Source organism: Aulonocara sp. 'chitande type north' Nkhata Bay, linkage group LG23 (assembly GCF_057382095.1).
Source record: "Aulonocara sp. 'chitande type north' Nkhata Bay isolate Kocher_YH1m ecotype deep benthic linkage group LG23, A_spYH_male_GT1.1, whole genome shotgun sequence".
Classification (NCBI taxonomy): Eukaryota; Metazoa; Chordata; class Actinopteri; order Cichliformes; family Cichlidae; genus Aulonocara; species Aulonocara sp. 'chitande type north' Nkhata Bay.
This window is the reverse complement of record NC_141365.1, coordinates 46,609,678-46,625,045: the sequence shown is the minus strand read 5'-3', so window position 1 is coordinate 46,625,045 and position 15,368 is coordinate 46,609,678. Positions and strand designations below refer to the sequence as shown.

Below are 15,368 nucleotides of genomic sequence, written 5' to 3'. Positions count from 1 at the left end.
GAATACAATGTATCCAATTCAGGGTTGCGGGAGGATGAAGCCTATCCCAGCTGATACAGGACAAAGACAGGCTGCCAGTTTATTGCAGGGCTAACACGATATGTGTAACAGAAAATCCACTTAAATGTTTGATATTTCTTATAATAATCATAATTATGACTATTATTTAAAGGTTTCTCAGGTTTATATTTTGGAGGTTATAAAAAATCAAAATGTATTTATAACCTCTAAAATATAAACCTGAGCTGTTTCAGATTCTGACCTCTGACCTCACTGCAGCTCCCTCTTGGAAGTATGTCTGCTTCTTGTCTACCCCCAGTGTTGACCGCCTGCCCTTGATATCACGTACTGTACCTGAGGAACAAAAAAGGACAAACACTTGCCTTCATTTAAGAAGTACATTCATATAGAGGTAATCTATGGAAACACACTAGTTCGACCTTTGGGAGGAATCAGTTCCTGTGAAACATTTCTGTAAATGAACATCATGTGGAGAATGAATGAAATGAGTTCTTCAGGTGACTCAGCAGTCCCACACTGACAAATGAAATCTAGTTAAACTATTAAGCATCTTTGCTCTTCTGAAATCTGTGTTAAACAACAACAAACATAAATTAGTAACAAAAATACAGCTGAGTAGAGGCTTTACAAACCACCAGCAGCCATAATGCTAAATTTTAATCTTCAAATGTTTCTGAGCCGTTTCAACCTGCTTTTAACACATTAAAGTCCCACAGTCAATGCAGCCTGACTCAATCCTAGATGTTCAGCACACAGAGACACAGAGGTGCCGTTTAAAGTTTAGTGTTAACCTGAGTCACTGATCATTTGCAGTATTACAGAGTCTGGCAGTCTTTGCATGATGTCCACGTCACTGTAAGTTTCTAGCTGACTCTCAGGTGTGACAGGTGTGCCAGCAGGAAAGAGTAATAATAACCTGCATCCCGAGGTTTGTCATGCAGGATTAAAGGAGCCAGGCTTTGTTCACACAGCTAGGATTGTATTTTACACTGACCCTGGGTCAGTATAAGTATCATACAGTTTAAACGAAGCACTGAAACTTGCACATATTTATTACAGATGCACTGAAGCTAATCGAGATATTTGCTGTCAGTCTGTGGCTGCGATTAAACACTTTACTGGAAACTTTATTAACTAGTAACTTCATCAGTCATGACAGAAGCTAATATTTCTGTGCTAACATCGTTTAAACAGTAACAGCTTTACTCCAATATAAGCTAACGTTTACACTGTAACTTTAAGCTAGCACCATAAAGACGGTAAAACACGTAATAATATCTACAAATGCATCTTAAAGCTGTTATATTAGCACTCGGTGTATTACTAACATAACCACATTAACATTACTGACACTCGCTGACTTTTAATAGTCATTCTATAAATGCTGTCAGTTTAAATGGTCTTACCTGTACACACTGCATATCCACCGGATTCCAGCCAGAGTGGATTCTGGAGTCTTCCACGCTCCTGTTAGTGATCCTCCATCTGGATGGATGAGAACAACCTTCTGAACAATCTAGCAGGAGATGGCCCATATCTATGGGACTGATTTGTGCTAATAACGCCCATTGTATGGACTGATAACAGCCGAAGCGGGTGAATAAAGTCACCCAGTAGCTAGCTGTGCCATTACCCAGCATACATCACTCCCTCCGTAAATGCAATAAACGATACAAAAGTATCGTTCTACCTGTTTTCCAGGTAGTTGTTTACATTATATAATTTATTGTGTTCTGTATACGTCACTACAATGTGATTTGGAAAATGTCTAAATATACCGACAACAGGCACTTCCGCAGCAATCTCTTCAATCGGAGGGCCCTTCACGTCAATTCCCGACGCGAGGGGGGTACCCTGCGCGTCCATAAGTGAAGCACAGGGAGCCTGACCATGCGTCACACGTTTGACGAGTTGGGAGTGAGAACCTGTTGTTCATCCACATGTAAACGGCGTTTCGAATCACCGAAAACTGAGATTTTTTAAAACTCCTTTTTTGCGTTTACGTGTGGACGAGGAATACAGAGTTGGTCACGCAACATCAAAGATATGTGCCTTTTTTTCACGTCACGCTGTGCGCACATTATTGTTTACATGAGATGAATTGCAGAATGGCAGATAGAGACAAAATACTGTTAATCTGACTATCTGCAGGTTTTACACGCTTACATACACACATGCAGTTACTGTCCCTCCATTTACAAAGGCAGAGGCGTCACGGTGTGATTATCTTCCCTTTGGTTTCACCTGCACAAGTGCCGAGGTAGGTATTGATAGCAATGTTGAATATTATTACACAGGAAAAAACAACTACATGTAAAATATGCTTCACCATATTTTCTAGTCTTTGGCTTAGAATGAAGTTGGTTTGGACATATATTCAGCGATGCTTCATCTCCTGCTTTGCGTTTCTGTGGGTGCGCCCAATTTCTGTGGGCACAAAGTGTTAAGTGTGAAACAGGGCAGATCTGTCGTGGTCCTGAGTCATTGACCCAGTGTTTTGAGTTTGTTGGTATTATTTTCCAGTTTCTGCTGTTTTGTATTTGTTCTTAGGGTTTGAGTTGTGTGTTTAGTGTTTCTATTGTCCCTACCTGTGTCTTTCCTCTGTGTTCTGTTCGTGTCCCCAAGTTGGTATTGTGAAACAGCCTGTGAGTTTCCTGTTTTACTTTGTAGGTTTGTGTCTCGTTATGCCCATTAGTTCCAGCTGTGTCCCCTCCTGTCTGCCTGTGCTCCTCGTCGCATCGTCTGTGTTACACTCACCTCTTCCAGGCTCGCACGCTCACTCCTCTTCAGCCACTCACCCTCACACCGTTACACTCTCATGCCAATCCAGCAACAGGCAATCCACACAGGGTCAGGGACGCGTCCAGGAAATCTAGGTACAGGAAAGAACAGGTCAGGAACTGTAATGAACAGTACTGAGAATCAACTCAATGATTTAGCACAAACTGAGAAGACTCAACAAATCACCAACCTGTGGCCTAGAGTGTCCTGGTGCCACGTGCACTTATGGACACTCTTATGTTCGAACATGGTGTTCGTTATGGCCAAGCTGTGGTTTGCACAGAAGTTCAATAACAAAACACCACTCGGGTTCAGGTCCTGGGGTCCATTCCTCCCAATCACGCCCCTCCAGCTTTCACTGTTGTTGCCCACATGAGCATTTAAGTCTCCCAGTAGGACCCTCCAGTGTCCCACCCAGGGACTCCAAGAAGGCTGGGTACTCTGAACCCCAACCCGGAGGCACAGATAACAAACCCTCTCATCCACTGGGAGAAACCCCAACATACAGGCAGCAAGTGTTAAGATTCAAAGTTGAGGAAGGAGAGTACACACCACCCATGGTCCAGAAGGTCTTTGGTCAAACAATGATTTTAATGAATACACGCGTGGGAAGACAACTCTGTACGCAGACAGGAAGTAGTCTTCGACTTAATCAAAGCATGAACAGATATTTTATAGCATCAGGGTTTATTTACTGACGCCCCTTCATGCGTCACCGTTACATTTTATACATAGATCAGATCAACATCATCATGACTTTTCACCCAGAAAATCATCTTCTATTTTCATGGCTTGGTACTTTCCGTTCTTATCTTAAAATGAATTGTTCCTCTTTCTTGCCGAGACAACAAGGACGGTTCCTCTAAATAAATTTAACTCTATGTGTGTGTGTCACGACCTCACATGCTCTTTCTCAATTCACCTGTTGCACTTCTGACCTTTTACCAGACCAGAAGCTCACTGAGACTATGTGTATGTCTTCTACTAAATAAATGTTTTAACCAAGAACCTCTACTAAAACCTTAATACAAGAATATGAACATATAAAAGATAATAAAATAAACTGATATAAGTGTTTTGTAAGCATGTATTGCAATTCCTTCTATGGCTCCAAGTCACTTGCACAATAGATTGTCCGAACATCGCGCCGAACAAAGCTTCCGACCCCCAATTAATTGACCGAGCTCCAACTCTTTAATAAGCACAGATATGCATTGTGTATGAAATAGTCATAACTGCTTAAGGCCTTCTTAAAGCTATCTGTTACATTGTTAAAGCCTCGTCTTAGCCTGCGGCTCAAAATAACTATCTGCTTTCACTTCTGCATACAACTTCCTGTCAGCCTGCAACTCAGTCCTTCTGAAAGAGACACTGTTTAACCCCTGAATGCAATATAAACTCCAGATTTTATTATTAATGCAATGGTAATGATGACAATTATTTAACAATAGCAGTAAAATAATTTCCCTGCTCCACACAAGCTGAAGGGACACCAGGATACCCACCCCAGGCCGCCGCCTCTCACCAGGGGCAACTCCAGACTGAGACAGAGTCCAGCCCCTCTCCAGGAGGCTGGTTCCAGAGCCCAAGCCGTGTGTTGAGGTGAGCCTGACTATATCTAGCCGGTTCCTCTCAACCTCACGCACTAACTCAGCCTCCTTCCCCACCAGAGAGGTGACATTCAATGTCCCAATTGCCAGTCTTGGGGTTTGGTTCGCTCCTGGACGGCGCTCACAATGCACCCAACACACATTAGTTGGTATCAAATGAGCACAACTCATCATTAATCCCACTCCATGGTCCTTAGGGTGGCACAGTTGCTTCACTCTCTCCTCTTATTCCATTAGAAAGCATTCTGTATGTCCCTAATATAACTGAGAACTTCAATAAAATCTCTGAATCTAACAATATAAAAATGGCACTGAGTCTGTGTCTGCATTTGTGTGACATTAATGTTCCACTTTAAGTTGGAGGTTTTGACTCCCACTTTTAACTCCTTCTCTTAATGTGGACGATCATACAGCTGGCTTCTTGAAAGGGGGGTGGGTGGGGGGCACACTACAGCCAAACTACACAACAGGACAAATGAAAAGAACAATCACAACTTCTCCTGTATCAGTGTGTTGCAGTGATTGTTTAGTTTTACTATCACTCAGTGTTTCTCATCAAAGGCAGTGCAACTGTCTGTGACACTGTGGCACTCTGTCAAGATTGTTGCACATTTGTGTCTCCTTTATAAAGTCAAACAGGATTTTGAATTGTCTGACATTTGCACGGGAATCTGGAGGAGGGAGACGGGCCTTCTTCAGTTTCCTAAGAAACTGTAGTAACTCTAACTCTACTCTAAGAGAGAGATCCACTAATGCCTCGCACCAACACAAACTGGGTTCTGGAGTCAAAGAGCTGTTAGTGTTTACAAATCGAGCGCAGCGACAGGATTGTGTGTCAGAGACAGAATCTCAAAGATTTTTGTGGCCCTGATGAAGACCCAATTCTGGACATTCAAACTGTGTTATTAATGTTTTTAACATCTACAGATCATTATCCAGATATTTAATACAAATAAGCATGTCTTATTTTTGTGTTTTATACATTTGAACTCACATCTCCTGTGTTTAGAAAACAGCAGAACTTTTGTAATTGGCCCAAAAAACGAACCATGTCTGTAAGCGCTGTTTTGAGCCTTTTAGCAAATCTTGCCCTAAACAGCCTGTTGCTGTTTTTTTTTTTTTTTTTTTTTTTTTTTTTTTTTTTTTGTTGCCTGTCCCGTTTGGCTCTTTTGCCATCAGAATTGTTGTCTAAAGGCAAAGAAAGATGCCCAACGGATTTACTTTACCAAACTGACAATCCCAGCCTTGCCGTAATGGTCCATTTGATTCACCTTTTATTGTTTATTTTATTTTCACTTACTGAATACGGGACAGACTTGACTGGGGGAAAGAAGGGGAGAAAGAAAGAGGGAAAGAGAAACAGCTGAGAAGAGGGACGGGGGAGAAGGGCAAAAGACAAAAACCAACAGAACGGGCAGAGAAAAAAAATGCATATATCGATCACCTGGATCACCTGCTGAGAAAGAAAAAAGAAAGCAAGCAGAAGAGAACAAGAGTAATAGAATAAACAACATCACAATGATATATGGGAATATGACAGTAAATACTAAATGTTAAACATTATTGTGCAGCACATAAGATCAACAGAACACAGTGTGCTTTGAGGTAGGAGCCAAAAAGGGTGTAGTTTGTGGGTGTGATCACCCGTGTGTACACCTGTGAGCATGGACGCGCTTGTTTTTTGTTTTTTTAAAAGGTTCCTTCATGTAATAATCTGCTAGAGGGTGTGGGGGGGCCACAGCCCCGTCCTCCAGGGCGTGAAGCCTGTTGCTGTTACAAAACAGAGGAAACATAGTGGAGTCTAATTGTTGCACCGTGGAGCTCAGCTGAACTCAGTTCTGGGAGTTGAAATCAACAGAAAGTGTTTCATTTGACACTGAAACAGTTTCTTTTCCATCCATGAAGGAAGCTTTTGTATTTCACTCAGCAAAATATACAGTCTGGACTGCACAACATTTCAGACTGCATGTGATCTGTGCAGAAAAACATCGAGCTTCATGGACACACGCAGGTCCTGCTCCACTTCCTGCTGTTGCCATGGCTTTACTCTCGTCTTGCATTCAGTCTAATTACAGCTTCTTATTCAAACTCTGCACGTCACTAATTCCTGGTCTCTCCTTGTTGAATACTTTTTATCTTCAGCTGTCCTTGAAACCATTGAAAATCATACAGTTATGTCCAGTGTTGGTCAAGTTACTTGAAAAAAGTAATCAGTAAGTAATTACTGATTACTTCCCCAAAAAAGTAATCCCGTTACTTTACTGATTACTTATTTTCAAAGTAATTAATTACTTAGTTACTTAGTTACTTTTTACTCGAAAAAAGTAATCGGATTACAGTAACGCGTCAAAAAAAGAGCCATGTGTCAGGTCAAACACAAATGCAAGAACAATCATGCCACTGTGCGATGTGTTCACTGCTACAGATACACATGTGGTAAATGCAGACTACAGATACCATGGCAGTGCCAGGATTGTGAGTGATTGCTGCAAATGTTGAAATGTACTCACTCACCTTTTATTATTATTTGTAAATATGTGTACAAATGGTTGGTTTTTTTGTACTGTTTTTATCAATAAATCTCAGCAACAAAGGAAATACACCCAGTGTTGGGTAAGTTACTTTAAAATAGTAACTTAGTTACATTACTAGTTACTTCTCTCAAAAGTAACTCAGTTACTTCAAGTTACTCGTTACTTTCAAAGTAACTAGTTACTAGGGAAAGTAACTTTGGTTTTACTCAGAATTCTCTTGTTAATGTGTTGCTTCCATAACTTTGCCAGTCTTCTAGCTTGCTTACTTGCCACAAGTGCACTGTGCCACCTACCAATAGAAAGGAAAAGATAATGTGCATATTTCCATGAGAGAAATCCCACGCCTGGACCGTCATTGACTGCTGCCATGATTCTAGCCTACGTCACAGCGTCATGTGCGCTTTTTACATCCAACACAAAAACTGCAGTCGTGGTGCTTTCGATTGTACTCAGAACTCGGAAATTCTGCCTTCTGAATAGGAAGATGTAGGTAACACCAGACTGCAGATGAGCTGCATACAGGGCTGGACTGGGACAGAAAATTGGCCCGGGCATTTTGACTAGAGACCGGCTCACCATTATAGGAAAAATCATAAAGCCTTTGAATGAAAACAAACACTGTTGTGACAGTGATGTACACTGTTCTGATGGTATATATGCATCAATCTATCAATCGTTTGTTGTAAGACTCAGATAATTATTTATTAAAAGCGAGACACTTTAAATGAGAATAAGAAAGAAAAGTATTTCTTTGTGCCCCCCTCTCCCTGTTAATGCCCTACCTGGCCCCCCTGGCAACACTTTGCTAGATCTGCACCTGCACAGTTACCAGCTGTCAGCTACCTAAAAAAGGATGCTGGTGTTATTTGTCTCTCAGAAACAGTTCATAACTTCCCTTCAACTCATTCATGTCACCTAAAAGGTAAACCTGTTTCTCCATCACAGCTCTGATGATTCAGTAAGGACATCTCCTGGTTTCATCTTCATGTTTCCCTCTCATCACATAACCAAACCGACATCATGACCAGCAGGTTTACAGCTGTGGCTCCAGCAAACATCAGCTGATACTAGAAATTAATATTAAATAAATTCTAACAACAGCTGATCAAGCTTAAACATGCTGCTGTTGTTTACCGCGACATCCGGTTTCCTCTTTCGGCGCAAAGTGAGCGATAAACAAACAAGAGAGCCGATCAGCTGATCATTGATCAGTTTTCATGATTGAAGTAGAAACGGGAGAGGGAGGGGGAGAGAATGAGAGAAGAAGAGGCAGCTGTGCAGCAAAGACACAGAATAACTCCAGCTTTGTGCCTTTTTCATTGTAGCTGAATTACGGGACTAACTGTTCCTTTTCACCTCAATAAGAAACGCGTAATATTTTCTCTGAATACCAGATGAGACGGTTGGCAACTCTAATAACTTATGAACAAAATAAAGTTCAACATCATTAACTTCATAGCACCACCCAGCTGTATAATAACTCCGTCATGCTAGCTAGCACGCAGTACGGAAAAAGTCAGCATAACGAAAATAAACTCCACCTAAACTTGGTTTATATCTGACCCAGAGAGACTGCAGGTCATAACTTCTTACCTGAAGTTCAGTTCACACTTGGACCGGCGGCTGCCTCGGGTCTCTTTTCCTTCTGCGTCCCTTTTCCTTCATCCACCTGCTGGCCTCCACCACTTGCTAATGTTACTGAATCTGTGGAAGCTCCGCGATAGCCACCACACGAAGTAACGAGTAACGACCCTATCTAAATCCCAGTAACGAGTAACGCGTTCCTGATTTTGGCATAATAACTAGTTACCGTGCTCGTTACCACAATAATAACGTAGTTACTGTAACGCGTTACTTAATAACGCGTTAGTCCCAACACTGAATACACCCATGTGTGTTGATTTCTCCCTAAGATGGCAAACTGAAACACAAGTTTCCTTGTGGCTCAGGAAACTAACCACTCCAAGTTGGTGACTTTTGGAGATTTAATTTCCTGGATGATTGAGAATGCATCAAGACGAACACAAAAGGAAGTTCACCGCTTTTAGCAGCTCCCCCCCAGACAAACAAAGAGGCAGTTGGCAGTTAGAAATCAGCAATCATTCACACACCCCCACTCCCCTCCAGAATTCTCAGGTAACAACCTAATTTACATATGAATGACTAGCCAATTTAGCTTCCACTTGGCTGAAGCTAAAGCTTAGCTAAAAGCCTACCAGCCATTTGGCAACTCAGCCCATCACACGTCCACGTCTCTCCTTGTTTCGTCTTTTATTATGAAAGGGTTGTGTTTCCATGTTCAGTGTGTTTCATGTTGCTTCCCCTGTGGTGTCAGGTTCATTTGTGTCAGCTGTGTTTCCACTTCCCTCCTTTCTCTTCTGTGTATTTAAGTCCGCTGTCTTCCTCTGGGCAGTGTTGGTGCGTTTTCCTCCGTTCACGTTATTCCGGGTTTCAGGTTATCTCCTGATTCTGTTTAGGTCCATGTTCATGTTCATGTTTTTTCATCAGAGTTTCTCGCATGCACCTCCTCGGATTCATGTTCATGTTTTTCTTGTCATAGTTGTCATAGTCATACCGAGTTATTCCCAGTATAGGTTTTAGTTTTAGTTTCCGCTCCTGTTTGCTGGGCCTTGTTTTGTGTTCGTGTTTTTCAACCTAATAAATGGTTTGTTTTTTGTTAAGATTCAGTTCCATCTCTCCCTTGTCTGCTTCCGGGTTCATATTGCAATCACATCAGCCACAGTGACAATAAACTTATTTTGATTTTTAACTTTCTTTATTTTTTCAACAATATTATGTATATATAAACATTTTGCATCTTACAATATAAAGCCTGGATCCTGCACATATTGCACTTTGAACTTGAACTGTGTTGTCTGTTTATTGGAGATTGTACTACTTGAATTCATTATCCTGGTGATATAACACATTAATTCTCCATTTGGAATCAATATAGTATATAATACAGTATCTGTCTATCCATCTATATAGCTATTGAATTGAACTGGAGTGAATGGCAGAGAATTAAATAATGGATTTCATGTTCATGTTTATCTATGTTGTAACAGTGACGACTTGAGACATCTGTTTGGCACTATATGAAGAGAATTAAATAAAATTTAAATGAAAATGATATTAACTGTATTTATACATTTTATATTTTTGGATGAGACACTGTCAGTGTGCTGTTATATAACTCAGGTATTTTTAAGGCCTGACTGGTGGCATTGGTGCCCATTGCTTTACTGTGCTGTTGGATGTGTATGTGGGCTATCCCTTGTACCTGACATTTGATTGGGCATCACTGTGTTGCTATGGTATGATCCTGGTAGTTGTTGTTAATAAAACAATAACAAATTCAAATTCAAACATTGCTGCATTCTTCTGTCACTGAGGATTCCAAACCTGCACTCAGTCTCCTCATTACTTTGGTATTGAACAGACAAACTTTGGAGCTCCTGCAAACTTTATTAACAAACTGCAAATAATTTACACAAATCTGCGACTGACAACAAGCACAGAGACTTCAAACAATCACTGAAGTAAGCACTGAAAGATTTACTTTAAAACAATAATGATTAAGACCTTTTTCGTAAGGTTGTTTTCCCTTGATTGCCAGCTGTTACTGTTTTATCTTCATATCTTTCATATTTGTCCACCTAAACAATGCTTTAATGATACAGTTTGAGAAGTTTGATATGAATTTATCCAACTGACTTGAAAATGAAACTGACAACTGTCCTGTAATCTTACACAGAGAAACCAAATCCTGCGTCTTTGCCTTGACAGACGCCTAAAATGGCTCGAGCTGTGGTAAGTTACCCTTCACTGTGTCTGTTTCTAAACATTAAATCGTGTGAATTTTTAAAGAAAAATCCAACAACAACAACAATAATAATATGTAACAGAGCAAAACGTCAGATGACTTAAATGTTCCTCTGCAACACAAAGTCAAAGTCTGCCTCCTCCACAGGCAAAGGAGAAGCTCCCACGCTCATCCAGTGCAGACCGTTGTGCTCTGGACAATGAAGTTCCCGCTTTCATGTTCCGACCTATCAGTGCACCTGCATGTGAGCTCCTAAGTCCACCACCTGCTGATGCCAGCTTTCAGTCGAAGGACACAGACAAGATCATGCATCCAGATTTGAAAAATGATCGTTCATCCCTGGATGATGACGTGACATTTTTCATGTGTCCTACTGATGTTCCTCTGCCTCCGAGACCTCCACCCACTGCAGAGGTAGGTCTCTGCAGAAAGCGCAGGTATTCTACTGCTTTTTCTGTTAATGATGAAGAGGAACATTTGATGCCCAAACGCATGAGGCTGATGAGTTCTGATGTTCCAGTTTCTTCAAATCCTCCACCTGCTGATGCCAGCTTTCATGCAAAGGACACAGACAAGATCATGCATCCAGATTTGAAAAACGATCGTTCATCCCTGGATGATGACGTGATGTTTTTCATGTGTCCTACTGATGTTCCTCTGCCTCCGAGACCTCCACCCACTGCCGAGTTAGGTCTCTGCAGAAAGCGCAGATATTCTACTGCTTTTTCTGTGGAGGATGAAGAGGAACATTTGATGCCCAAACGCATGAGGCTGATGAGTTCTGATGTTCCAGTTTCTTCAAATCCTCCACCTGCTGATGCCAGCTTTCATGCAAAGGACACAGACAAGATCATTAATCCAGATTTGAAAAACGATCGTTCATCCCTGGATGGTGAAGTGACATTTTTCATGTGTCCTAGCGATGTTCCTCTTCCTCCGAGACCTCCACCCACTGCAGAGTTAGGTCTCTGCAGAAAGCGCAGGTATTCTACTGCTTTTTCTGTTAATGATGAAGAGGAACATTTGATGCCCAAACGCATGAGGCTGATGAGTTGGGATGTCTCTAAGTCTCCAGCTGCTGAGAAGGAGTATGTTTGCTTTACGTGTCCTGAAGACAAGAGGTCTGAGTTACCTCTCAGCTCCCTCCAAGGCCATCCACCATCACAGGTCAATAATAATGACACTGACCAGTGTACCATTCTGCTGCCTCCTGAAATCCCAGTACCTCCAAGTCCTGCCCCTGTTGGAGTTCTAGAAACTGTTGATTTTCCTTTTGTTGATAATTAAATACATGTTTGTGGTAATAAATACATTTTTGAGCAAATACATGAGCAAATACATTCGGTTGCTTATGATGGTTATAATTCTCCAAACAGTAAAAACTAATTAACTGATGATACTAGACCCTTAAAAGAGATAAACACCACTAGTCAAGTCATAATGGCTACTTACAAATACATAACCACTCAACACAACCCACACAGTGATCTAATGCACAAAAACAAAGGAGACTTAAACTGGCTGAATCAATTACTGTAAAGAAAACATGGAGGAAGGCTTCCTGTGGTGTCTGGCTGCAGTATAGGTCATAAACCTGCCTCCTGCATTACAGCAGACAGGTCAGGGGTCAAATGAAAAGCAAAATGTTTACCTCAGATTAGGGATGCACCGATACCACTTTTTTGGAAACGAGTACGAGTACTTGCATTTCAGTACTCACCAATACCGAGTACTTAATAAAAACGTGATTTAAATTTACAGGTAACAGCTTTAGTCCTATAATTTAACAACAAACAAAACAAAACAAGGGACTGGTTTGGAATTAAGAACATTTATTTAAAATGAAAAGCATGTTGTATGCAACATATTACAGAATAAATAATTATAAAAAAATTTAAACAGTGACAGTGCAACTCAAGTATTTTTCAGTTTATTTTAAACTCTGCCGCTTTGGACAACACAAGGGGCATTAATAAACATCTTTGCCATTTAGTGCACAATATGTGAATAAACTAACAACATCCACTGACATAGAACTGTGGCAGTCAGTGCAACTGAGGTAGGTATTAACATCAAGTCTAAGATGACTCACTAAATGGAGAGAAACAGTGAGTGGCAGGGTTTTTTAAGAAAAGTAGCTTTTCTGCATCATCAGCAGTCAGACTGTTTCTGTTTTCATCTATAATGTGTGACACTGAGCTAAAAAGCCTTTCACTGTCCACACTGCTACATGGGGCTGAGAGCTATTTACAGGCTATTTTAGCCAAAGTGGGGAACCTGATTTTGTTGACACCCCAGTACTTCAGAGGACTGTCTTCACGAGGGCTTGGGGCCTCTCCGAGGTATGTGTCGAGCTCAATGGCAGCACCTGCTGCCAGCGGCAGCCTGGGCCTTGAGGAACAGTTTAGCAGGAGGTTCTGCAGTTTCTGCCCGACTCCCCTCTGCCTCACCTCTAGAAGCTCCTGCTTCAGGTGCAGCTTGGCCTCTGGAGCAGTGTTGTTGGAGAAGAAGCGATCTTTATACCTGCACAAAATTCATAAATGTATTAATATGTGGAAAAATAGGACTGATGTCATGTAATACGTGCTGTTCCAGCGTGTCTGTACGTCCTGCTGCAGTCTCTTTATTGGCTGGTTGAGCTGTCCCTGAATGTCCTCGAGGCGGGAGTAGGCTAAGGCGGAATGTTTAAAATGCCCAACTATTTTCCGTCCCACTGCTTTAGCATCAGCTATGCTCCTCTGTGCTAATAAGCGTGGGCAAACTCTTTGTACTCGTTGTCGTGTTGGGATTTTAGGTGCTTGATTAAATTACTTGTGTTAAATGCGCTACCTTTTGAGCCTCCTCTGGACAATTTCGATGAGCACAATTTGCAGTCCGCCTTTGTTTTCGTGTCTTCGTTCACTTTGAAATAGTTCCACACGGCTGACTTGTCTCGCCTCGCCTTCTCCCAGCTCTGAGATGCAGCCGGGGCCTGTGGGGCGGGCACTCGGCGCCTGTGATTAACCCCTTACATGCCGCTCAAACATAGACAGGTCTCAGACCGTGGTATCGGTCCTCGGTATCGGGGAACTTTTAACGAGTACTTTAGAAAATGTGGTATCGAGGCCGATACCAGATACCGGTATCGGTGCATCCCTACCTCAGATTAAATATTTCCCAAAGTAAATTGGACTGAACTGGCCAGTTAAATACACGAGGGGATACGAATAGAAAAAAAATATCTAAAAACAAAGAATGAAAACCAACTATTAATTTAATACTTAAGTCTGTGAAGGTTCTCAGTCATCCAGGTCATCATAGTCTAAGGAGCTTGGAAGGAAAAGCGTCTGGACTTCTTGAGTTGCTTGAAGACGTTTCACCTCTCATCCGAGAAGCTTCTTCAGTTCTAAGGGTCAATGGTGGGGAGTCCCAGACTTAAAACCAGTGGGAGTTTCCCCCCAAAGAGGGACAAAGGACCCCCTGATGATCCTCTACCTAATCACATGAGCCAAGGTGTGAAAGCGGGTGTGGGTCCTAATCAGCCAGGGTTTCGGGTGAGCTCATTGTGAAACCTGGCCCCACCTTATCATGTGATTTCCTGAGGTCCGATGGCCCAGGATGTAAATGGTCTGAGATCCCTTCCCAGACGCCTTAACGCCCAATGAAAAAAACACATCATTTTCTCTCCAGTTACCCTCAGCAGTCCAACAGACCTCCAGCACCAGTAAAACATTAACCAGAAATAGTTTATGGGACATGTGTCGTTATTTATGTTTGTGGAAATCCATCCATCCATTCGCTGCCGCTTATCCTTTTCAGGGTCGCGGGGGGCGCTGGAGCCTATCCCAGCTGTCATAGGGCGAAAGGCGGGGTACACCCTGGACAGGTCGCCAGCCTGTCGCAGGGCTAACACATAGGGACAGACAACCATTCGCACTCACATTCACTCGCACATTCACACCTAGTGGCAATTTGGATTATCCAATTAACCTATCCCCACAAGCTGCATGTCTTTGCATGTTTGTGGAAATGTGCATTAAAATTAAAATAAAGATGCTGGTGTCTGACGTTACTGACTTCCCAATTGTGTGGCTTCTGGTGTGGCCTTCACAATTCAATTTTCAATTCAATTTTATTTGCACAGCGACAAATCACAACAATATAAAGTCACCTCAAGGCGCTTTATATTGTAAGGCAGACCCTACAATAATACATACAGAGAAAAAGCCCAACAATCATATGACTCCCTATGAGTGAGCAGTCTGGAGACAGTGGGAAGGAAAAACTCCCTTTTAACAGGAAGAAACCTCCAGCAGAACCAGGCTCAGGGAGGGGCGGGGCCATCTGCTGCGACTGGTTGGGATGAGAGAAGGAAGACAGGATAAAGACACGCTGTGGAAGAGAGACAGAGGTTAATAACAGGTATGATTCAATGCAGAGAGCTGCATTAACACACAGTGAGTAGGAAAGGTGACTGAAGAAGAAATACGCATTGCATCATGGGAATCCCTCAGCCACATACACCTGTTGCACTACACAACAAATGCAAGCATGTCAGTTTTATTCATTTTATGCTCATCTTCGTACAAATTTTAAAGGTAATGCAGTCAAAACTTT

The 15,368-nt window shown here is 41.9% G+C and overlaps 3 protein-coding genes across 3 annotated transcripts in view; 1 reads left to right on the top strand and 2 right to left on the bottom strand.

Moving 5' to 3' along the window:
• Nucleotides 1–15,368, bottom strand: part of LOC147302806 (protein NLRC3-like) — a 341,154-nt gene that overhangs the window by 271,317 nt on the left and 54,469 nt on the right. The window lies entirely within an intron of this gene.
• Nucleotides 1–15,368, bottom strand: part of LOC147302807 (NACHT, LRR and PYD domains-containing protein 12-like) — a 291,268-nt gene that overhangs the window by 224,990 nt on the left and 50,910 nt on the right. The gene's annotated exons all lie outside the window — the stretch shown is intronic.
• LOC147302808 (uncharacterized) lies at nucleotides 10,745–12,059 on the top strand. The gene is made up of 2 exons (XM_086284489.1): nucleotides 10,745–10,759; nucleotides 10,920–12,059. The coding sequence occupies exons 1-2, from the start codon at nucleotides 10,745–10,747 to the stop codon at nucleotides 12,057–12,059; spliced, it is 1,155 nt and encodes a 384-aa protein (XP_086140615.1).